This window comes from Castanea sativa, chromosome 3, assembly GCF_040712315.1.
Source record: "Castanea sativa cultivar Marrone di Chiusa Pesio chromosome 3, ASM4071231v1".
NCBI lineage: Eukaryota > Viridiplantae > Streptophyta > Magnoliopsida > Fagales > Fagaceae > Castanea > Castanea sativa.
Genome location: NC_134015.1, coordinates 49948271 through 49974740, shown reverse-complemented (window position 1 = coordinate 49974740; position 26470 = coordinate 49948271). Strand labels below are relative to the sequence as shown.

Genomic DNA, 26470 nt, shown 5'->3' with positions numbered 1-26470 from the left:
AAGAAAGGGAAAAAAAAAGTAAGAAAATAAATGGAAAAAAGTAGGAAAAAAAAAAAAGGTAAGAAAGAAAATGGGAAAAAAAAATGTAAGAAAAAAAAAGGATACGAAAAAAAGTAAGGAAAAAAAAATTAAAAAAAAAACTAGTAAAAATCGACTTCATAGGGATCGAGTTTGTCCCAACTCTCTGGCTGAGCTCTCTGCCTAGAAACTCGAATTTGGGGAGTTTGTATGGTGTAAAGTTTTAGATGGAGAGTTTTTCTCCTAAAAAGTTGTAAGTGAAAATAATTTTTATTTTTTGATAAGAGTCTAACTATTTTGTAATAGAGTTATTGTGAGTTTATGACTAGTTAATATTATGAGCATGTTTAAATAAAAAAAAAATGTTTTGCCAAAAATTTGAATATATTTATAGCATTTGGCAATTGGCGTACTATTTAAAAAGTGTTGTAAAAATGTCAAAGTTTTAAATAAAATTGTGTGAATAAAACTAAAATAACTACAATAGTAACTAAATATGCCTCATAAAATAAATATAATAACTAAAAAATAATTTATCATCCCACTCTTTGGTCATTACTCAATACATAATAATGTTTTTTTTATTATAATTTGAATGATAATGTTTATACTACGAAAATATCAGGAATAACAATCGAGTCATTTCAAATACCTTTCTGATAATACTTTCAAAAGAAGAATCAAATTTTTTGAAATGGCCAATTTTAAATAACATGTACATGTTTAGATTTGATTTGGGGAGTAAAAAATGGTAAAAATGCTCAAGCCAAAATAAGATAAACGCCCAGAACATCCCAGCATGGAAAGAGATTTTTTTTTTTGGGTATTGGAATATGCATTGGGTGCAAAATGGAATTTAAAACATTTCTACTTAAATTAACCAGTGGCCAATGGTATACCTCATCTCCTTTAAGTTCCATATTATTGGTATATACTATATACTCAATCCTTCCTTCCCAAAAGGATACTAGCATAAACATCGGGTAAAACTCTACAATATCACTGTTACTGAACCAAATAAAGTCTCTTGTTACTAGAACCTCTCAAACCAAATGAGGTCTTCCATTGCCCACAAGTGCAGCAGCTAAAGCAAGATTTTTCTTAGGTATTGCCATGAAAGCGCGCACACACATAGAGACTAAAAAATGGTAAAACCAAATAGAATTTAATTAAAACTTTTGAACAATCAGCAACAATAGTTTGTCCAACAACACTACACAGCCATGAATCATAGGGCTCTGATAAGTGATATAACCTTAGAGACAAGTCTATCTATAAATTGTTTCAAAGACCAACCGGAAATGCATGTGCTTAAAGGATTTTAGGCCCCCATCTCCTACGGAGAAAACATCTATAGCAGAGTCCAAGTTCAGCAAGAGCTTTATGCCCCAGTTACTTCAACCATTTCCTATTCCACTGTGCTCGGCATAACTGGATAGTAGTGGTAATGAAGCTCTCCAACATCATCACCAGAGAGTTTTTTCCATCCATCAGGTCCCACATAATAAACTGATAAAAAGAACAAGTTCAAATTATACTGTGATCATGGATGTGTGGTGTTTAGAGAGAGAGAGAGAGAGAGAGAGAGAAAAGAGAGTACCGCTAGCAACTCCACCACTGGCACCATCACAGAATGTTGCATGATAAATAGACCTTCTAGCCAACTCTGCAGCTTCTTCAATTGACATATCATACCGGTAACTGGTGTAAGCAGTGCCATAGAAAACAAAAATTTCAAGTATACATTTGACTCAGAAATAAATCTGCCACAATTTGCAAGCTAATGGAAAAAGAAGGGGAGCGGGGAGAGGGGGGAAAGAAAAAGGCAGGGCTCAATTTGACTCAAAGCACACAGAATATGGAAAAATAGGATAAGGCAGCATGCACCTATGATTATGGAAGTCATACAAGTACAAATTGACAAACTTGCATAAACAAAATGAGTGAAGCTGGCCTATTCAGCCAAGTTCCTAAATAGTGGCATCCCCTATTTACACCACAATTCTCAAGCATCCTGTACATCGTATGCTATATAAATTGATCAAGTGCAGAATATGTAAAAACAAAGTGCCTACATTCTTGCCCGCAATTACAAAATTCTAGGGACTCTTTCAAATTTCAATACTTAGCCCACAATTCAGTCCTCCCATACATCCATAAACCTAAGCAAAAAGCAGGGAGGAGTTGGGAGGAAGCGAGCACGTATGGGTGGAAAATTCAAGTCCAAAAGGAAAGGATTTTCCCAGTCCTTTTATTTTATATTTTCTTTCCTTAATAATATATGTTTTAATTTTTTGCTCTAATATCTGATATTTCAAGGAAGTAATACTACCTACTTCCAATCAATCTCATGCGAAATAAGGTCAAAAATGCAAAAATCATTGTTTCCTTCAACAAATTTCAAGAAGACATTAGGCAATGTAAAATACTGGGGAAAGAGCACACACCCATTGTCCAGGACACCATAAGCATAGGGTGAGCCTTCCTCCTTCACTGTCCACATAATATAGTCCTACAACCATATAGAAAATACAAATATCAAGAGTCTGATTAAAAGATAATGTGAAAACATAACATGATATAGTCATATGTCTTTACCGTCTCATCCCATCCAGCAATCATGGTCCCAATAGACAGACCCATTCCACGGTAAGAGTACAAAATGTTTGCCAACAGCTTTGATGCTCCTGTAACTGAAATGATCCCGCTTGTTTGCCAATTCGTGCAATCGGCACTAAATAATGCCAAGAAAAGTGTCAATTAGGAAGTGACAAAAGAAGAAAAACACATAATATTGGGTTTTAAAGCTACTTAAAAAATGGGCACTGCCTGTGATGACATATTCACACCAGGGCATGCCAGGCTATTTTCTATGGCTAGGCTATGGTCTCTTCAGTGGGCATTGGATCAGCCACCACTTAAATATTCAAGTAAAATGCCTAACTGACTTTGCATAAATAGTCAAATTAGAAGTAACTATTTAACAAATCAAATTATATTTCCTTTTTGGGAGGGATTATTATTATTATTTCTACCATTTCCATTATCCATCTTCGAAAAGAACTAAGGAATCAGTGTTATGATGAAAATAAATGTTCTTTTTTTGTTAGTCAAGATAATCCAGTATGTAGAAACCCTCACCACTACACCAATTTCTAGCTGCCTAATGTATATACAAAGCAATAAGACTTCACTATACTAAAAAGGTTCGCTTAACAAATTGGACTTTTCCTGATAACATCAACCCTACGAAGCAAACAGCATAAAGCTAACGATACTAAGTTATAATAATCGTTATACACTCACTGACTCAAATGATTTGGAGCCAACATGCCTGAAAAAATATGTTCTGAATCTGGGGAAAACATCATAATCATTTTAATACATTACCTTAATGCCCAGATTTCTGTGCCAAAACTGACAATCAGCAGCTCCTCCAGCCATAGTTCCAAGCATGTAAGGATTGATTTCAATGATTTTCTTTACAGACTGTGATGCTGATAAGATAAGGAAAGAAAGAGTAAGTGCAACATGACATTTCCCATCCACTTTAGACAATGCAATTGAACACTATGATTAATGTTACTTGCAACATTAATTAGTCAATTATCTCGAAAAGGAACTAATACATGCTATTCCAGTTAACTAACAAAGGATAATTTATAATACCAAGCTAACTGTGAGCATGTTTGTGTAACTACATACATAAGCATGATCATCAACAACAAGTCTAGTTTCTATAAAGAAATTGATATGTACAAAATCAGCATCCAAAACCCATATATAATTATATGCAAGATAGGAAAAAAGAAAGAACAGAAATAACATACAGATATAGCCTCCCATGCTAGCTCGAGAATCAGTAGCAACCATGACACCCTCTTTGAATATGAGCGCAAGTGTGGTGGTTCCCTTTGCTGGCTTCACCATCTGTATAGCCTCTTTCTGGAATCCATCAAACTGAAACAGAAAAAAAAAAAAAAAAAAAAAAAAAAAAAAAAAAGTCAATATTCAGCCAATTAAACTTCTACTTTTCTCTCATGTGAATAGAGAAATCAGAGAAAATAACAAAACAACATTTGAACTCACATTGATAGTATTAGGAAGCGCAAAAGATGGGGCGGCAGAAATCTCATCATGAATCCCACTGCTCAATGACCCAAAGAGCGGGGCAGTTGATTCAAGACCACTAGTATCAAGCTTCATGATTTTGTAAACTGACCAATGCTACACACAATTCACACAGCATAAGATCTACTGGTTGTAAGTACTCAAGACAAGACTTTCAATTGACTTTAATTAGGAAACAGGATTCATGACATCCCACCCACTAGACTGTCACATGGAAAAAGGTTTTACTAGAAATGTGAAATCCCTAGAATATCCAAATAACGTTAAATTTTGGTAGGCCACAAATTTAAAACAGGATTCTTCTTTTTGTTTTTCTATTTTCACCCTCCTATATTTGAAAAAGGGTCACATTGCTGCATAATATCAGCATCTCCCCCACAATAAAAAATTTTTGTAGACCACAAAGTTAAAACAGGATTCTTATTTTTCTTTTTCTATTTTTCACCCTCCTATATTTTAAAACAGGGTCACATTGCTGCATAATATCAACATCTCCCCCACAATTCACAACAATATTTTAGTAAATATTAGGATGTTGCTTTATATGCATTTATGCCAGCATCAAGATTGCCTACAAAGATATATTATAAACAACAACCAAAGTCACCATTCATACAAGATAATGACTATCAACTGCACATAGCAGTAGTAAGAACCTGAAGCTGATAACTTTGGAGGTAAAAGTCTTTGAGCACAATGCAAGAAGAACTGCTTCCTGATTTACTTCACGCATCTGGCGTATCCTAACCACCCTACATGACAAAGTCGTAGTCCTTGATGAGTTAGAAGGAATTGTACAGACAATCTTAGTTTTTCTTAGAGAATTTGAAGTTCCCCTTTCCTGCCCAAGAGTGTTACCGCTAGACTGAAGCTCAAATGGAGAGTTCAACTGATCCTGACAAAAGAAAAATAAAAAATTGAGCTCGTTACACGGTTACAAATTACACAAAAAGAAGAATATTCAGGGGCAAAAAATGGAATTAACAACATATTGGATCAAATAAATGCCACTAACACATCTTTAACGCGAAGTTGATAAACACAAATCTAGATAGGATTTTTAAAAATCTTAAGAATTCACCAACCGTAAAGCATTCTATATCGGACAACTGTATCTAATCAAAGTAACCGAAATGTGAAATTACACAAAATCCATTTCTACCTTAAAAGTTCTAATTTCTTAGAAATACTCCACTTCTTAACCAAAAGACATTTCTCCCTTAATTGATATCTTTGATGCAAATTATTTTTAACTGCACCTTTCAAAAAGTCCACGTACAGTTAGAGCATGAGAGCAAGGAGAAAAGACGCTTAGTCACTAAGCAATGGCTTCCCTCCCCCCCCCCCCCCACCCCACACAAAATAAAAAATTAAAACTTTTTTCTCTTTTGCATAAGATCAGCAAGTTCTACTTTCATTAGCATATTGAATCGTTTTTAAGCATATTCTTGTCCTTCACTCATATTTTTCAAGAACCAAACCAAGGGTAAACATTCACATCAAATCTTCAAAGGGTCTGGCTCAACATCTCAAAAAGAAATCTTTTTCTCAAATACCACTAGACTTAGATAGCACATTGAACATTAATGCAGAGGCAAGGCAAAAAAGGAAGATCCAAGATTCAACATGGGTAGTAGCTGATTAGCCTAAAAACACACAAGTGACTGCCTTCTGAAACATACCAGAATATCTACCAATCATAGTTCATGTAATTTCAGCAACACTCGAGCATCAATATAGTAGGATAAACATCACAAAACAATATAAACATACCTTATTACCCATCAGGAGTGAAACAGCATAGCCAGTATTGAGTGGCACCTTCCATGATGATGACAAAGTCTAAAAGAAACCAGAAAATATATATTACAGTGTGCACAAATAAAAAGTTTGACAGCAAAAAAGCCAGGTTACAGGGACATAACAGCCTCAATAAACGTGGTTTTCCATAAATAAAAAATTCATAAAAGCCAATGGCAAAAATCAAGAAATAATGAGAATTATGACCTAACAGAAGTTCCAATTGAACTAACAAGTGGCGGACTACTGGTCAAAGTTAAAGAGGCGACGGACATATTTAAATGACCAACCTTCGTAACATGAGTCATGGCTCCCAACCATGTTATCTCTAGGGGTTAAATGGACCTCACTTCTAATAGAAATAAAACAATGACATTATGAAGTAACTTTCCATACCAAGTCACTACGAATGCAGCTCCTGGCTTCATGATATGCAGTAAAAATTTTGTCAAAGATGGCCAGTCTTTTCTTTGCTGGCAGTGAATCTGCGGCTGGACCATGTAAATCTTTTTCCAATTCTTGAGCTGAACAAATTTGTCACATAAAACAAAACTTGAGACATAAAGCAAAACTTGAGACTTTTTGGACTATAAAAGTAAAGAAGGGGAGAAAAAAAAACCAGCAGACACAACCATACTTGAATAAATTCAGAGAAGTTACAAGTGCACTAGTTAAGCAAGAGAAAAAGGTATATTTTTCACAAACGGGATAGTTGCATAAAATATAATCATCGCCAAATATCCAGTTGTCGCTGGAAACCATCAGAAGACTTTTAGTGTGGTTTAACTCATGGGACTGAAAGAAGTGAAGAAATATACCATTATCTGCAAAAAATTACATACAAACCTACAATAAGATAAGATTGAGAAGAATGTTAAAATAGTCATTACCCAAAAGATAGAAGTGAGGAATTTAACTGGCATAAAGTTATTTACTGAACAAGAATGGAGAATAGCTACTTCAGAAGGACGTGAAAGAGAAAAGAGGAAGAGAAAATGATTGGGTGGGGGGGGGGGAAGCAAAAGAAAAACATAATCTGGAAACCTTCCCTCAATTATTGACGTGTGTAGATCTCGGCTAAGCTGCAATTTTAAAGAAATTCACTTTCATTTATAGACCAAACAAGGAACATCTCAAAGGGATTTCTGAGATAAATTTCCACTCAAAATTAATTTACGCTTAAATCAATTAATTCATTATTATTTTATTTTTGAGGTGAGATTTGATGATCAAATTCATTTCCAATGGCAAAGTATCAAGAGTAAAAATCAGTATATTTAAGGAGACAAGAATGCACCTGGCACTTTTGAAATTCATTAATGCTGTGTCCAAGCTTCGATCTTGTTCAAACAACAAGTTCCCTTTCATATAGGAGGCATAAGCCTACATATTGGAAATTGAAAGTTAGCAAAATGAAAATGGAAGAAGTTATGTAAAACTAGATTAAGTAAAAGATAGTTCTCAAAATAGAGTAATCAAAAGATAAGTATCAAAACATTCACTATCCAAAAAAATTAGGCAGCAATTCAATAATCAACATATGATTCAATGTGTTAATGGTAAAAAGTGATACACTGATTAAATAGCCTGTAGTTTTGAACAAGACCCACAGATCATTCATACTCCCTCAAGCATTTCAAAATCTTGTGAAAACTTGACGGTGAAATGATATATTATAGACACACCTCAGCTTCTAACGACGTTCTGGAATCTCCCTTGATTGCGCACAACTGAGCAAACAGTGTAGCCCATTTAATTGCTTTCCTCAGCCTTCCAATCAAATAGATACGCTGAGTTGAATTTGGACCATCCGGAAGCTGCCTCTTCTCCATGGCATGGCTCCAAGCTCTCTCTGCCGTGTAAAGCACAAGATGAAGAAACCTATTTCAAATCCAAGTAACGTAAACTGTTAAAAGTTGGAAGCTTTATTAATTTACAGCAGCTGATCCTATATAAACACTGTTTTTTTCATACTAACAATGCAAGCAAACACCTCTTCCTACTACATTGATTTTAAAGACACAATTAACCATTTAAAGGCACTTCACTGAAACAAACAGATGTTTTTCCCCCAAAATGCTTAAAACTTCTCCAGATTACTGATCAATTAAGATACGGAAGAAAACTCAAAGATTGATGTTAGACAAAAACTTCTAAAAACACAAAAATTTGAGTCAGGTCTAAAGGCTAAAGAGAACAAGACAATTTAAGGAGTAGGTCATGCGTATCAATGAAATAAGAAATCATTGTGATGTCAAAAATATTTGACATATACTCAGAAATAACTGAAACTGATAGTACAATCATGATGAATTCTAACCCTTTGAACAAGACGAAGAGCTGCTATCCAAAGACCTAAAAAGGTGTCATGCCAGGTGGTGCCATTTATTGCTTGAAGGGTTTTAATCAAACCTGCACAATTTGAAACCTTAAAATTATCATTTTTATAGACATTGGATTTGGAAGAACAGATCTGACAACATTTCTATTAAGATTCATGTCAAGGACTATGAAAAACTCTGAATTTACCAGTAATTATTTCAATGCCACATGTTGCATTTACTTGATATCCATCCATGGCATCTTCTAATAAGAGATCAAGAGGAAGCCAAAGAGCAGAACGGCTAGCTCCTTGGCATAGACTAGCAGAGGAAGAGAGAGATCCAAAAGCCATGACTGCATGAAACTTTTGTAGTGAGCTTGTTTTGCATTCTCGAGACAATACTATTCGAGCATCTGAAGTCAACTGCTGAAGAGACTCAGGAGTAAGAGTTTTGGAATTTCTTAATGCTGAGGAATTTTCTTGAAGCAACTGTAATCTCTGGATGAAATCTAGCCAATGTGAGGGCCTGACAATGTAGCAGGGACTGTTAGCCTAATTTCTTTCATTCAAAAGAAGACCAAATAGAAATATGATTATGGTAGTTATGAAGAGACATAATAGTTATGACTTCATAAAATTATAAATATGGAATTGAATGGAATAACAAAGCAGGATTCACTGAAAATATAGGACAACTATTTTGGAAAAATCTTTCATAGAATATTAAGTTATGTCTATAAATAATGCACTTAATGGTCAATTGATAACAGTCACTATCCAATGCTTGACCTATTGAGCATAAGAGTCATCCAGTGTGATTTCACTTGCATGCAATTAAAGTAAAATGAACAGAGTTTGAGAAGGACGTTATTAAAAGGGAAATCTACATACATGTTTCGACGAGGCAAGTAAAGAATTCTCGCAGTTACTTTATTTTGTAGAAATTCCCCTACTAACTCAATGGCCATCACAGTATTTAAATTTTGCAATCTCTCCTGAAGTTCAGCCTTCTTCTCATCAAAACTATTATTACGATCTATTTCCATTTCTTGAGATTTAATTATCCATTTGGACTTCTTATCTGAGGTAAGTTCTAGCAAGCGTTCATCATCTAATGTTGCATCAAGCAACTGCCACACAATTGAAAGGATAAATTCAACCACAAGAATCCCAGGTTCACTCATAGGCATACCATATCCCTGTGAAAGTTGAAGAACAGCATCTATCGATTTCATGACCCTGCGTAAATTTTATAAAAAAAAAAAGAAAAAGAAAAAAAAAAGAGGTTAGAAACTAGAAAACTTTATGATAGAAAATTACAATGGAAAACAAGCATTATAAATTAAGTGAGAGCAATTTCATCAAACATGAAATTTCAATTTTGGGGTTATGCATCAGTTATTATATGACTCATGTGTATCACATAAATAAATGTCATAAAAAATTATTTAATATTTGTGAATTAATTAAGAGATAGTAAACTAAAAAATTTGAAATAAACTTCATTACACTTGAATTGTAGAGCTCTTCTATCCTTATTCAAATTATGTAGTACTACATAAAATAAAATTTTCACAGAAACTCATTGAAAATTTGTGAATTTATTAAAGATAATAAACAAAAATGAATAAAAGTTACAGCCGGTGATGCATCCAACATGCACCATCCCAAAGAGAAGATTTCAGTCCAAGTCAACATGGAAAGCTCTGGTTTCCTATTCCTTAGCAATTACTGTAGCTATTTTTCACTACTTCTCTGTATTTCAACTTTATGTGTTGTAAACCAGAGCTGTTAAGAAGGCCTAAGCGCATATGAAGGGTTTAGAACAATGGGGACCTCATTGGCTGTTGAATCATGAGAGGTGTGAACCAGTTTAAAAGCCTACTAATTAAAGATAACGACAGAGCATAAATACATTTTAGTCAGTCATAACATCTAGCACTGTAAGGACATCGAATTTGACATAAAGCATTACACGCAACACTCATTTTCATTCATAGGCCAAACTGAAAGAATTTGGTACGACTGGAAAGATAGATAAAATAACAACTTGTCAAATAGAGAGAGAGAGAGAGAGAGAGAGAGAGAAAGGAACAATGAGGAAATAAACAAAAAGTAAATTCAGAATCTTGAGGTGAAAAAAGAAGAAGAAAAAAGAATGACCAACAGAGAGAGACGAATAATGGGGAAATGAACAAGAAAGAAATTCAGAATCCTGATGTCAAACAGAAATAAAAATAGCACTTTTATCCTCAAATTTCGATAAAGTGAGCTCAAAACAATCATTTGGCTTATTCTCAGCTTTTGAGAACAAAACCAATGACCTCTTGACTCTAGACATTACTTTATTGTCCTCCATTCTCTCAGGAACCAAACACAGTGCAGTCAACGGTCCCAAACTGCATCAGAAACTCATCAAATAACACAGGTACCATGATTACTTAAACAGAAAATTTGATTACTTAGTCATCTTACATTTAAAAAGCAATAAAAAGATTCTACAATGCGGTATCAGGGTTGGAATACATACTAATGGACTAGAGAATTGGACTTATAGCCTTTGAGCTACTTTATTTCGTTTGATAAGTTAGATACATAGATTTATTTATTTCATTCTATTGCAGACAAATAAAGTGAAAAAATATTTATAATATAAACGTAGAGATGCTTTCCATGGTCTCAACCGTAAGATAATTTCAAAAAAAAATATTCAAGACTAGTGTAGCATAAACATATAAAAAGAGATAACATAAACCCTCAAGCATATTGATAAGCCTTACAAATCTTGCAAGGGGTGCTGAGTTGGGCAAAATATACATGCTGAGTTGAACACCATTTGTAGGCAGATGGGGTGCTAACCCTATGGCACTTGACGCTTACGCTGTCTTGTATAATGTCTGGTATGTGGGGGAGGGGGTACCGCAACTCCTTGGTCAGGCTCCTTGCGTTGCTGCAAAGACGAAGTTACAAAGAAACAATGGATCAAATGAATTTTAATACCAACTATAACAGCAATCACGAAAGTATTCAAAGCTAGTAAATGACCAATACATACCGTGAGGCCAGCCTTGTGTCCTGCTTTGTGACCACCTGTCCCACAAGGAGGTGCTTTTCTTATGCGTTTAGGCCGACCTTGTGGGGGTGACTGTAGCTCATCAACTTGCTCATTCTCGACATGCACAACTGGTTGATTTGCTTGACTCCCAACAACTGAAGATACTACAACTGCAGGGGAGGATGGTGTAGCGGACGAAATGTGAGTGAGGCTCATAGTCATAGAAGCTGTATGCAGTCCAGGAGTGGGCATGAATGACATGGAGTCACTATGGGGTGGTACATGGTGTATATGACCAATGTTGTACGAGGGAGATTGAGTGTGCATGACTTGAGGGGTGTCATTGAAATCAATGCCGAGATCAAAGGATGGTGGAGTAAGGGATAGATGAGCGGGGTCAGAAAATGTACATAGGGTGGGTGAAGGGATCTCGGGGTGAGAAGATGCATGTGCAGTGGGTACAGGGATCTGTAGGTCAGGAAATGCGAGAGTAGTACGAGGAAGGATCTCTGGGGAAGGAGATGCATGTAGGGGTGGAGGGAACTCTGGGGCAGGTGATGCATGTGGGGGTGGAGGGAACTCTGGGGCAGGTGATGCATGTGGGGGTGGAGGGGGTTGATTTTGGCCTTGATGGGGTACAACACACTGGCCATGGCTATGGCTGGCAGGAGTTGAGCTCGTGCTTGGTCGTCCATTATGTTCTGGCAGTTCTGGATTTGCTGGATCCGCATCTTCCAAGGGAAGATGGGCAGCTAGACGGTGAAGGCGATCCACTTCCTTCAGCATAGCTGTAATTAGCTTGTGCTCAGGACTGTCTACTACATAACGCATCAACATCTGCTTGTGCATGGCGACCTGCAATTTTTGTAATACAATTAGTACACCTAACACAAAAATGGTAATACGCAACAAAATTTGGAAAGAAAGGTCAAAGCGATTACCGTAATAAGAAGAGAGGCGCTAGTGTGGTCGACAAACCTCCATGTGACTTTACCATACCAGCCGAAGTATGGATGAACACTCGACATAGCACCCTCTAGTCGTGCTCCATGACATAGTTTATGTGCTCTCGTATTCCATAAGTGGATGTGGCTAAAATGTCTGACCCTCCAATCCACTTCAATCTTCCCCCTCAAGTCTATCTTATGAAGGGCATCGTCAGTATCAACATCTTCGGGAATTTCTTGCACCATCCCAAACTGACGAAGAACACGATCCGGTGTATGTTTCTCTACTAGCCAGAAACATACAAGCGGCACCCTCGCCGTCCACATGTCTCGTCCTGCTACACAGAACGCAGGCAGGTGGCCTAATTCGGCTTCATATGGTTTCCACACCACCTGTTGTAGTAAAAAAAAAGCGCAGCACATTATGCAATGTTCCATTATTTTGAATTGACATATTTTACAGTTATAACAGTATACACTAAGATAACATTACAAGAAACACAATTTGAATACCTGGTTGGGATACATAGAATCTAGAAGCTGACGGTACCGAACCAAACAGATTTCGACGGGGCTATTCTTCGTGCTCACGACCCAAACCAACCTACAATGAAGAAAGAGGAAATCAATATCTACCAAATATGCAATGTAATAAAAAAGAAAAAGGATATGTATGTTGAATAATGCTAAGTTCAATGTGTCATATCGTTTAAAATTATGGATCCAAAAAAAATAGAGAGAATCGGTCAAAGAAGAGACTTACTTAATAGACAATGGCGAAGATGGTAATGGTGGGCCATATGCACCATCTGGTGGGAGGTCCATCCTTGGGCATAAAAAAGGGAATCTGGACCATGCCCAATATTGAACAAGTATTAAGGCCCCACCAATCTGACTAGCGTTTTTGTCGGTTGCCCTGCATAACTCTCTGTACAACCATGCAAGGCAAGCGCTCCCCCAACTGTACCGAGGTGGATTGTGAAGGTCCCTCAACATCTGCAACCACATCGTATGCACCCTATCGCCAGACTTGTCAGCGAAAATTATGTCCCCTAGGAGTGCTAGAATATAACACCGTGCATACTGATGCACAACAACCTCTTCTGCACCATGGGGCAACCCTTGGTCAATTTTTTCAAGTAGCTTCTTGATTTGGATCCTCTGTCCTTTAAGCACCACGGAATTAGTAACAATTCCAAGCATTTCCTGACATTCAACAGCCCACCTTAAGGCACAAGTTCCAACAATTGCCTCACCATCGATTGGAATCCCCAACAAAACCTCCACATCTTGTAATGTGATCGTCATCTCACCATGTGAAAGGTGGAAGGTGTGGGTTTCAGGCCGCCATCGCTCAACAAAGGCCGTTATCAAATTATGATCAAGCTCTCTAAATGGGGTCCTATACAGCCCCTCTAATCCAATTCTCTTGACAATGTCGAGGACGCGATCATCCACCATCGGGTTTCGTTTTCGAAACTCCTAATTACGACCACGACATTTCAATACCCCCGGATCCTACACATGATAGAACCATGGTGATGAGATGTAATATGCCATAACCTTTGTATAAATGATTGTAGCTATTGTTGGGAAAATAGACTATAAGTTCTTCAATTGGAATTTCCATGAGTTTATGACAACTTATTTAACGAAGCGTTTGTAGTCTTCTTATTTTGTTTATACAAAAACCAAAAATACAAAAGCTATATATCAAGATTAAGGTTATGCTCAAGAAGAATTTCATCAACAAAATCAGGAGTATAGCCTAAAACAAAAATGATAAGAGGTAGATAATTATTTAGAGACCATTTTGCAAGAGCATTACTATGCATTCAAAGGGACCAAAGCAACATAATGTAAAAGGATAAGAAAAGAATATAGAAATCTACTCAGGTCGTCGATTTTAATTTTACCTGGCCTTCCCAAACAGCAGATGATCGATGTTCTATTAGAAACCTTAACACCGAAGGAACCCTAGGACCAGGACCGAACCCATTATCCACCTCAGCAACGGCAGCCATACTACACAAATTTTAGGGAGTCAAGAGTAATATAAGCCCATGTTCAAGATAAATTGGCAAGGATCTCAATGTACAGCCTAATTTATTGCACAATTCTCCAAATACCATTATGCACAAAAGCTCCATAAAAGATAATATTTATGTCAATAAGATAGAATCAAGTGAATAGAAAAACTAGCTAAATAGAAGACATCAACTTAAAACTACTAGATAAGTTCGGGTGACATTGCAAGGAGAAAATTGGCATATGAAGATAATTTTGAAAAATATATGTTAGTTAACATTGTTTTCAAACTAATTAGCAAACTAACATCTCAAGGTTTTTAAACTCGATTTCACTGTAGCAACTCAAAACTCAGAAACTTGAGTTCCACGTGAACTCGACTATGGGACACTTATAGAAAAAGAAAGAAGAAACCAAGCAGGTCAGCCAAGATACAAACTATCAAAAAAAAGACAAAAGATCAGAATCAAAGGCAAGGGACTGAGAAGTGGGCTGTTCCTACTCAAATATATTGCCCAATGCCCACCATTTGTGACCTGAGCAGGATTACCAAGCATTCGGTCTTCAAAAATGCAAAAATTCGTCTCTCCAAATAGTCTACATCAAACAAGACAGAATAGCTACCCAAATTTTGAATGTTCCTTTTTAGCACATAGACCAGTCCAGCTGATTAATAGATCCGCCACTCAGCTAGGCCTCATCCAACTCATACCTACAAGGCTCAATAGAAAATCGCAAAACTCTCTGGACACTCTACAATGTAGGACTAGATGGCCCATAGTTTCCTTGTCAGATTTGCACATGCTACATCAATCTGGAATAATAATGCCCCTTTTCCACAAATTGTCAATTGTTAAAGAGTTTTTTTCCCTTCACTATGACCCACATAAAAAACCCAACATGAGGAGAATTGGCTCACCATATTGTTCTCCTCCTTTTCTTATATATTTGATAAGTAATAAAACTTCATTGCAAATTAGAGGAAACAAAAATACATGGGACCAAAGCACACAGTTAGTCTGCTAAGGAACCAGCAAACCATCAAAACTAAAGAGTATTGAAAGTACAACCATCAAGCAAATCAGCCAAAGAATTTTTTTGGATGGTAATGTTAATGTTTTATGGAAATTTCTTGCTTTTGTTTTTCTCATATTGCTACACAAGAATGTGCACTAGAAATATTAGATAAATATGTGAGAATTATATTACTGTTTCTGGTTGTGACAGGCTTGAATCTGAGACTAAGGACCTGCATTTTAACACTCTTTAATATCCCTGCATTTTGCAATGTTTTGGCTGCAGGTTGCCACGGGGCAGGTTGCCAGCCTTTGGAATGGTTGCACTCGGTTATGTTCGAGAAAGTTTCGAGAAGGTAAGAAAGTTGCGTTGTTGGAAAACTTATGTGTAGAGATACTCATTTACACTGTTTTCTTCTATTTAGGTTTCTCTAGCATCAGACTTTATGTACAACTACATGTCAAAAGACGTCACCACAAGTGTTGGCTATGATTACATTCTTAGACAGGTGAATTCTGCTTTTGCAAATTTTATACCATCTTAGAATGTGACTACTTGCTAGGTGTTTTATTACTTTGGAGTTTGCTTGCATGCATCTGTGGTTTCTGTCATTCTTACTTGTGTAAAAGATTACCAAATATAGATACTTGAGCCACAAAATTGTAGTACAGGCTTAGAAGAAGAGTCAGACAAGTATGATTTGAATTTGTTGTTTACTTATAACCTTTACCTATCATTTGCTAGTAGATGTATCTACTTTCATGTGGTTTTTGTTTGTTTTATTTTATCTTTGTATGAGTGCGTGGCCGCAAGGGAAGGGAATAAGATTTGGACTTGACATTTGCCTCATGAGGTTTAGTTCTTGGCAGAGTGAACTTTCCTAAGGGTTGTAGTTCTAGAGTTACATTTTTTGATAATTCAATAGTGGGGGGAGGGAGGATTTGAACCTTGGATGTCTTTGTTGAAAACATCAAGAGGTGCCAATAGTGTTACAAGGCTCTTGATGTAGTTCTAGAATTACTTGAATTGATTTTTGAAAGATTGCTTACTTTGATATGATGAAACTATGCAGAAGAAAGCTAATTAATGTATATGCATGTGTTATAACAAAAGCAATGTTTCCTTTAATCCATCTCTCTCTTTTTCTTTTTCTTTTTCCTTATCAAAGTATCTATTAGTGGTTAAGGATAGAATGATGAAAAATAATACATGTGGCCGGCTCTAATTAGTCTATTGAGGATCTACAACTGACTCTAGAGTTTTAGGACTAATGCTTGGTTTTTGTTGTTGTATCTATCAATTGAATAATCATATGCATAAATAATGGCAAAAGTCTGTTATCTACCGATGCCCCTTGACAGATATGGTTCATAATACACTATCATTGGCTCTTTTTGCTCATGACCGGTAGTCATCAATAACCTAGGGTTCCTTCCAACATGATATGGTTACCAAGTTGACAATCAATTTAAAGGTTAACTAGGACATGCAACCATGTTATGGTTTAGTTAAGTTGCTTTGTTGGCACTTTTTGTTCTTCAACATTAGACACCATAAATTGTTTCAGGGCACTATATGTTAGTCTCAATTAATAGGTAGAATTAGTTTTTGATGATCAATAGGAAGGTCTCTTGCAATACAACAACAACAAACAAAGTCTTAGTTCCAAAATTTTGGGATTGACTATGGATCCTTCATAGATTAGTTAGGGTTGGCCATATGTATTCTCTTGCAATATATATATATATATATATATATTTAAATGACATTAAAATCCACTACTAATCATATACCTATTTTTCTGGTTGTTTTAGTGTCGCCTTAGAGGAAAGATTGATTCCAATGGCTGCACGTCTGCTTTTCTAGAAGAGAGATTACAAATGGGTCTCAATTTTATTCTCTCGGCAGAGGTTAGCAGTCTTCTTTTATATATATGCTGATGCTTCTTCTGTAGCTCCTCCTTGGTTTAAATCTTATGGTCTATTCTTCAATGTTAGTTTACTGGAATATGAGTTTGTTTTGGATATCAGACACTAGCAATGCAAATGATTCCACACCAGCACAATGGAGAAAATCAATGTTAAAGGAAAAAAAAATAGTGAAAATCATTCAGTCCATTTCCCTATTGTACTCTGTTTCTTTTTTAAATTTTCAACCCCTTGTATTCCTCAGTCATTTAATTAGGTTTTACCATTATGGGTTTAAGAGCATTATAGTAAGGTGGAGGATGACTTCGTGGGTTCAACACCCACCAATTAATTAGGCAAGTAACTTACCAACAAAAATATATATGGTCATCCACTAGCTAGCTGATTGATTATGAGGTAAATTTACTTTTGTTTTCCTATTGTCAAATTCTAAACAAGGATATGCAGTTCAATATTCCTTAGGATATTGGCCAAGTCATATGACATGGAAGCATGTATTCTACTTATATTTCTAATACAACATGAATTTCATTAACATAGGTCCTACTACTTTGCCAGTGTTAATCAATAACCAAGTTATCAATAACCAAATATGGAGCTTCAATTACCTGAGAGTGAGAGAGAGACGGTGAATGACAGAGTGAGAGAGATGCTGGGCTCGCAGAGATGGTGGGTCAGAGACCGATGACGAGAGGAGCCAACGACGACAGACCGAGCCACCGATGAGGCCGAGCTGTCGATGAGTTGAGAGGAGAATGACAGACTGAGGGAGAGCCTCGTGCTTGAGTGGGTTTGAGCGACTGTGGTTTGAGAGTGAGAGATGAGGGAGATTTTGAGATTTTGTGATGTTTGAATTTTTGTGATTTTGAGAGTGAGATCAGCGAGGTGTTTGAGATGAGAGTGAGATTTTGAGTGTGATCTGCGAGCTGTTTGAGGGTGTTTTGGTGTGAGTGATTTGGCCAAAAATCGAGTCCAGTAGACTCGATTTACTTTAAAGTGATCACGTGCCCCAGTGACTTTCACATGGTAAGATGTGGAAATTGGAAATCGAGTACAAAGGACTCGATTTTTATTACCAAAAATCGAGTTTATTGAACTCGATTTTTATGACCAAAAATCGAGTTCAACGAACTTGATTTTTGTGCCTACGTGGACATTATATCCAGCTCAACCGGTGCCGCGATGGAGAAATCGAGTACAATGTACTCGATTTCTAAGCCCAAAATCGAGTCCACAAAACTCGATTTGTTAGAATCCAATTAGTTTGAAACGTTGCCTAACTAATAATATTGTTTAGATTTTATAGTTATTTAAAAAAAATTTCCACCCAAATGTGGATTGGAACAGTTTCGCGTAACGGTTCCCAAAAGCCCACTGCACTACTCAACTTCGACATCACAATATTATCAAATATAAAATTGAGGACCGAAGGAGGTAACAAATTTTACCAGAAATCCAAAAACCGTAGCATTGGCTTAGGGTCCCTAGCCTGCCAAGTATTGATGACAGAAGCTCTCACAGCTGGTAAAACAACTTGGGATATCAACTGGGAATAAACTCTTGATCACTCTCAAGTAAATCCTTCCACAACGACACCACCTCTAACCCGCAAAACGGATTCTGAAGAGGATACCATCCCTGAAACTCTTTAATAAACAAAGGCGGAGCATATGAGCAGGCAATGCAAGACAGGTTATACAACTTGAAGTCCTCAGAAAATCTACTCCTCAACTCAATAAATTGCCCCGCGACCGCGAGAGAGTCCAATGTCGAATCCTCTTCCTTCTCCAATTGATCGAGCACACTCAATATCTCTCCCATACTCTACAACTGCTTCCTCTGCCTCTTAGTCACAACAACCAACCTCTCGTTCTCCTCCTTCAACCTCTCCAATCTAGCTTCCTCGCTCCTCAAATCCCTATCAATTATCTCCCTTTCAAGCTCCACCGAGTCCACAACAAGCCTCACATTGTACTGAAGCTCCAGCATTGGAACTTCGTTCTTCAAATTTGTCAGCAACCGAACCTCCGGTCCTCTCATATCATACACCATCTGAACCACCACCGACGACCCCTTCTCCTCCTCTTCATCCTCCTCCTCCACCTCCTCCTCCTCTTCATCCTCCTCCTCCACCTCCTCCTCCTCCTTCTTCTTCTTCTTCTTCGTCGTCGACGACCACCACAACCGCTGCTTCTCCTTCACTCTCTCTACACCCTCACAGTCACTGCCCAACAAACCCTTCTTCTTCTTCTTATTCTCCTCTTTTGTCTCGTTGAAATCGTTGAACCCCATACCCATGTTCTTTGGGCGAAGTTTGGGCTCGATCGGAGTGAGAATCCCTTGCGCATTCTTGCCAAGTCCACCGCCTTTGTACCCCATTTTCTGCAACAACTTCATGCCAACGCCTTCAGTGTGCTTCTCAAACCCACCAAAACCACCACCAGCTTCATCGCCTTCGTCATCGTCCTCTCTCGCTCTCTTACTGCCAAATTTCAACACCTCCGTCCCCATCAACGAATTTTTTTTTCATTTAGCGTTGATTTTCTAAGAACATAATAATTAGTTGTTCTGTTTTAAAAACTCGAGTTTAATGATTTTTTTTTTCCCAAATAACTTTACTATGCTATCAATTTCGTTAGTTGTCTGTTTTTGAAAGAATGTGAAAAATTAGCATCTCAAATTTTTAAAACTCAAGTTTTTAATACTCAATTTTGGAGGTTTTTCATAAAATAACGTGAACTAAATTTTCCACGTGGATATCGAGTTTATAAAACTCGATTTACAAACTCAAGTTTCTAAAACACGATTTCTAATCCACGTTTTTACTAAAATCGGGTTTCGAAAACACGTTTTTGACCACTTAAAACCTAAAATTTGGCCTCACTCGTCACTCTCGCTTTCATACACTCGAGTGTATGAACCTTGAGTTTCACTAGGAAATTTTTTTTCCTAGAAAGCAAGCATTATCCTCTGTTTCAAGCAGAGAGGATGCTTTATTTTTTGAGTGTTCACACTAGGAACTCAAGTTTTATACACTCGAGTTCTATTAAAACTCGAGTCTATGAAACTCGAGTTTCACTTTCTTTCTTTTTTTCCCCACAAACAAGGCATCTGTTTTTTGAGTGTTCACACTAAGAACTCGAGTTTTATAAACTCGAGTTTTACACAAAACTTGAGTCTATGAAACTCGAGTTTCATTGGGAATTTTTTTTTTCCCCCTGGACATGCAAGCTAGCCAGATCCATCATAATCCACAAACACTCATTGAGTAGCTGATAATGTAATCCACAAACACTCATTGAGAGGCAGAGAAGCTAAGAATGTAAATGCACTTAAATTACATCAAAATGCATTCTTAATAAGCACTAAACTATACAAACTGTTACGCTCTCTACATAAACATAGTTTTACAATATAAATGCGCTTAAATCACAGCAAAAGGCATTCTCAATATATCAATATTCTAAACATGTCTAACCACGCTTAATTTGCAATTCTAACCATACTACTCAAATCACAATCTTCATAGAGATACATTGGATAGAGAATTACAAGTATATTCAACAAAAACCAAAAAGTTAATTGTGTTGATACAACGTGGTCACTTTTCCTAAGATCGGCGGTCCGCACAACAAAAATGTCGCTCATGGAAGCATGCCTGAAAAACGTAGACTAATCACGTTCGGAGACAAGACAATAAACATTAGGTAAACATAGAATGAACTCGATCTAGAACTTTTTGCCATCTATCACCTACCTAGTTTGGAACATGACCGCTTGTGGAAGCGCCATGAGATTGCGAACATTTTCTGTGGTTATGCCCAGAAGCATGACACAGTCCACATGTCTGCCTGGGTTGACTCTCTATCAAATTTGCATCCTCCCTCCACCATCCCGGTTCTCGATCCTTATTCCTCACTCCATCCATCTCATTCCTTATTCTTGACTTCACTGGTCAACCTTTGGCCCACAACAATGCTGGATTAGGCAACCACTTTGGCCCCATGGGATCCTTCCACATTGATTGTGACTTAGGAACCGCAAATGCATGTGAGTAAGTTTTAAGGGCATAGTCCAAGCTATAACATGGGTGAATATATGTGGTTGAATCAATATTTACAGAGTCACATAATTGCATGTGAACACGGGATCCCTATGTTTTGCCATTTCCCACAACTGCATGTTCTTTCCAGTAACTGAATTTCATAACTGTGGTTTCCCCCTCCTGTGCTACACATGTTGAATGAAGTAACTACCTGATATATCATATGTTGATTGCTAAATTCCTTGAGATAGTGCTTCTCAAATTTACGCCTATTTTCCGACCACGTCGAGAAGGCATATGTACTCCATTTCTTACCCTCCGCTATTTCATGAGTATACTCCTTATGCCGGTCGTGGAAATATTGAACAAGTTTGGACCAAGTGAACTCAACCATTGCGGCAATAGGAAGGCCCCGTGCACCTTTCAATACACCATTGAAGCACTTTAATATATTGGTTGTCATTGCCCCAAAACGTCTCCCACCACCATGTGACTGGGTCCACATATCCATAGACTCTCTCATTAGGTATGTGTATGGAAGATAATCTTGATTCTTTTCCTTGCCATCCTTCCCCATCACCTTCTTCTTATTCCTAATGGCCTAAATTTTCACCTACTTAATGGACTCCATTATGGTATCAAATTTAACTACTTGAGTAGCATATCTCGCTTTCAACGCTGCTGACTTTAGAGTTTAGTTCTAAAAATGTGTGTTAAAGTTGCTAGCAACATGTCGAAGGCAATATCTATGAAATACCGTGTTCTTCCATCATCCCCTCTTGGCCAGTTTGCAATGGCGTTTTTGATACCAAGATGTTGGTCAAAAATTATGCAAATGCCTTCGTTAGGTATTTCGTGGCCAATCGTATCTCTGAGGCATTATAAAAACCACCTTCAACTGGACCTTGACTCACAATCCACAATAGCAAAGGCGAGAGGGAATACCTTGTTGTTAGCGTTGGTTGCCATTGTGACCAACAACTTTCCCTGCTATTTACCATACAGATAGGTCCTATCAATACTAATCACCAGCTTGCAATATTTGAATCCATCAATGCACGGACTAAAAGACCAAAACACATAATGCAACAATACGGTGTTATCTTCATCAGTGTCTGTGGTATGATAGAACACCTGAGTAGTCGGATCTTGATTAATATATGTCATTAGCAACTTTTGGTAAGACTCTTCCCAATTCCGAAACATCTTCACAATCGCCTTTTGTTTCGCATCCCATACCTTGTAGTAAGAAGGCTTATGACCCTCATATTTCGTCTCTATCATAGATATAAGATGCTTAATTGAGGTACTGTGATCCTCACTTATCTTCTTAAGGATTTCTGATGCAATAAAATTACAAGCCATCATTCTACCATCATTTCGCACCCCAATCGGTATACACGTGTAAGGACCCATATACACAGTGACCATCCATAGTCCGTGGAGATCGGGCTTCATGACTGCGCAGAAATACCACTTGCATGACTCATCCACGCATTTCACACAAAGTTTTTTCTTCGTCAATCTACTGATCATAAAATGTTTGTTTTCCTTGAGGGCACAAATTGTTAATGTGCCCTGCACCTCCACTTTATTGGCAAAAGTCAACCCTTTGCACAAATTCATCTCCTATCTCCAAGTAGACACAAATTCATCCCCTGTCTTCAAGTAGACACAAATGGTATCTCAATATGTGAAGGATCAACCATATTTTCTCAAGTATTTGCAGAAAATGACAAGGCATGAGGTGCATAGGCAGAGATTGTGTTTGTAATGTTTTGGACACTAATAACATTGTCTGCATCAGGTTCACTATCGTCCAATGTCTCATCATCATCAATGTCCCTCTCAAGGTCCCCAAAGTCCCCTCGTTCAATCATCTCTTCAAACTCATCTTTATCGACAAAATCTTCACCATTAATGGCAGTAGTCTCATCAACATAGTCATCATCATCATCGTCGTCTTCATCATCATCATCATGAACATTATCCTCTACATGTGTAGAATACTCATATTGAACATCCGGAACTATAACCTGTAAACTTGTGGTTGTTTGTTGGAATTCCTTGATACCAACTTCTGCACGCGGCTCCAACTGTATGTACAACTTAATCGTAGTCACTTCGGGTATTCTCTCCAACTTGTCAAACATCATCTTTATATGTTTGTTTGCTTTTATTGCCATACACTTGTAATTAATCTTGTTCTTGAAGACTTCATTTGGCATATGATAAGTAATTTGTACGTTGTGCACAACAGGATTCACACACAATTCTTCCATAACTGTCTTCTTCAATTCATCAAGGGTCTTCAACCTACGATCAATTTGGGTGAACTCCATGTTTATACCCGGCCCTTCAAATGGCAATCCCTTGTCTGCATTGGCGTTCTTAAACGGACCACCGTGGTATAGGATTATATCAATTATAGTCATTGTGAACTTGTTCGAGTCAAGTTACTATCTTAGTTAAAAAACATTTTAACTTGTCAAATTACACAAAGTACAAATTCCAATTCATTCCAATTCATTCAAAGGGCATGAATTTCATTACACATTCGTTACACATTTCATAGCCAATTATTTTTCCGTCATGCTAAGACTACCCATGTCATACCCAATACAACAAAAAAGAAAAAGCCAAATTTATCTAATCATATTTACTTAACCATTTCATACCTAATACAAAAAAATTCATTTCATTACACATTCAAATGGCATAAATTACATACCCATTTCATTATAATTCATTCGAAGGGCATGAATAAGTCACCCATTTCATTACATACCCATTTCATACCCATATACTCATTCAAAAGGTATGAATTACATACCCATATACCCATTCAAATAATTAGATACATAGTCATTTCATTACAATTTATTCACTAGCCATTTTGTACCCAAAACAATGATGAATAAAGTCAAAACCCTTGTAAGATCATGATAAAAATAAGAGCCTACAAATGATGAATCATGATAACAAAAACCATGTAAATATATACTCAAAAAATTAACACTAACAAAACAAAGTTCTATAATTCACAATATTGGTATCTTAACTAAGTTATGTTAGCTATCTACAAAATAAATAGTCAAACTCTTTAACCCACACCCAACAACAAATAATACCTAACTACAATGACAAAATCCTCAAAAAACCCATACCTAATATATGAATTTGTTGAGAGGGAGGAGCAGTGAGAGAGGCAATGTGGTGAGTGAGGCAGTGAGGCTGAGTGTGGGTGAGAGAGTTCTAAGTGAGGCTGAGTGTGGGTGAGGCAGTGAGAGCAAAGTGAGGCTGAGTGGGTGAGGCAGTGAAAGCAAAGCTCAGTTGAGTGTGTGTGAGTGACCTGATATATGAGTGTGCGTATTTATATTTTGCCTAGCAAAACTCGAGTCTCTAAGACTTGAGATCTAGGTAATTTTTAATTAAATTTCGAGTCTTATAGACTCAAGATCTATATTTCAAAAATGGTTTCCACCAAGAAAATCGAGTGTCTAAGACTCTATTTTTTGTTTCAAAGAACTTGAGCCTTTAAAACTCGAGATCTATGTGGCGTTTTCTATCCACCTGATATATTACAAAACGGGCCTAAAGCGAGTCTCTGAGACACGAGTTTTACCCACATCTCGAGTTTCTAAAACTCGAGATGCTAGTTTCCAAAATCCTTACAAACCTGCATTAACTTATTATATTTTTTGTCCTTACTGCGCTAGCCTGCAAATTCCCCATGAGTTTAATGGTAGAACTCAAGTTTTTAAAACTTGAGACCCAAGCGGTAGAATCTGACATGGAAAAAATTCCACATAGAAATCGAGTTTTACAAACTCGAGTTTCACCATTTTTCCCTTTCACGTAGAACTCGAGTTTTAGAAACTCGAGTTCCACCATTTTTCCCTTTCAAATCATCCTTCTTCTTCTTGCACTTAATTCCTCTTCCTCACATTCTTCTCAATCAGACCTAGTGTTCTTCTCCGTGCAGATCTGAAGACCAGATCGTCCAATCGCCCACCCAGCGTTCAATCGTCCAATCGGAGCTCCAACGTCGTCCAATCGTTTAATCTATTCTTCCTCTGTTCTTCATCTTTGTTCTTCGTCGTCAAATCGTTCTTCCTGTCGTCAGATTGTTCTAGGTTTCTTCATCATCTTCGTTCTGTTCTTCTTCTACTGGGCTTCATCTTCGTTCTGTTCTTGTTTGATTTTCGATTGGTTCGGGTTTCATCTTTTTCTACTAGGTTTCTCTCTTCTTCAAAGTTCTGTTGGGTTTGGCTTCGTTGTTTTTCTATCTGTCGAACTCGAGTCTTACAGACTCGATTTCCACGTTTTCCACTATGAAAACCAAGTCTCTAACACTCAATTTTGATTCGCTAGAACTTAAGTCTTACAGACTCGAGATCTATGTGGCGTTTCCTGGCATTTTTTGTCCAAGTCATTGTGCAAAGCAAGTGTTTGGGACTCGAGTTTTAAAATGGAACTCAAGTTTCTAAAACTTGAGATGTTATTTTGTTAATACGTTTCAAATGTGTGTTAACTTACTATATTACCCTCCCTTACTATGCTAGAAGCAAAATATCCTCCTTCATCAACAAACTCAAACATAAACACTAAGCTTACACTGTACGCTATAATATATATATATATATATATATATATATATATATATATATATATATATAACCGAAACCTCTGAAGCTCCTACAATTTTTCACGTCAGTACAATATTTAATGAAAATTATCATTTTATTTAAATAAAATTATTTTTGTTTAGTCCAAACTTAATGAGGAGTGGAACTCTATCTCTTTAACAAGTCCAACTTAAACTCAAACTCATCATTTTTTTAATCATTTTTTTTAAATAAAATTATTTTTGTTTAGTCCAAACTTAACAATGAGTAAAACTCTATCTCTCTAAGAAATCCAACTTAAATTCAAATTCATTATTATCATTTTTTTTAAACAAAATTATTTTTGTTTAGTTCAAACTTAATAAGGAGTGAAATTTCATCTCTCTAACAAGTCTAATTTAAGCTCAAACTCAAACATTGATAAAAAAAATTTAAAAAAAATTGAATAAATCATATATTAAGATTATCCTAAACATGGCTTTATTTGGATAAATATAAAAATCATCAATTATTGATAAAGTTCAACTTCTTTGGGTAATAGAACAATTCT

General features: G+C 36.8%; 1 protein-coding gene, 1 long non-coding RNA gene and 1 pseudogene across 2 annotated transcripts in view; all 3 read right to left on the bottom strand.

The window, feature by feature from the left end:
• Positions 1-24503, bottom strand: part of LOC142627115 (uncharacterized) — a 49114-nt gene extending 24611 nt beyond the window's left edge. Inside the window, exon 1 of the long non-coding RNA XR_012842768.1 lies at positions 24460-24503. This is a non-coding gene — a long non-coding RNA (uncharacterized LOC142627115). The remainder of the gene's footprint in view (positions 1-24459) is intronic.
• Positions 1180-4231, bottom strand: LOC142627357 (proteasome subunit beta type-5-like; annotated as a pseudogene).
• Positions 18578-24262, bottom strand: LOC142627356 (septin and tuftelin-interacting protein 1 homolog 1-like). Its single transcript, XM_075801200.1, has 3 exons — positions 23909-24262; positions 19381-19815; positions 18578-19320 (listed from the first exon to the last, which is right to left on the bottom strand). Exons 2-3 carry the CDS (start codon positions 19756-19758, stop codon positions 19072-19074), a joined length of 627 nt encoding a protein of 208 aa, XP_075657315.1. The 5' UTR covers positions 19759-19815; positions 23909-24262; the 3' UTR covers positions 18578-19071.
• Positions 24504-26470: the final 1967 nt, after the last annotated feature.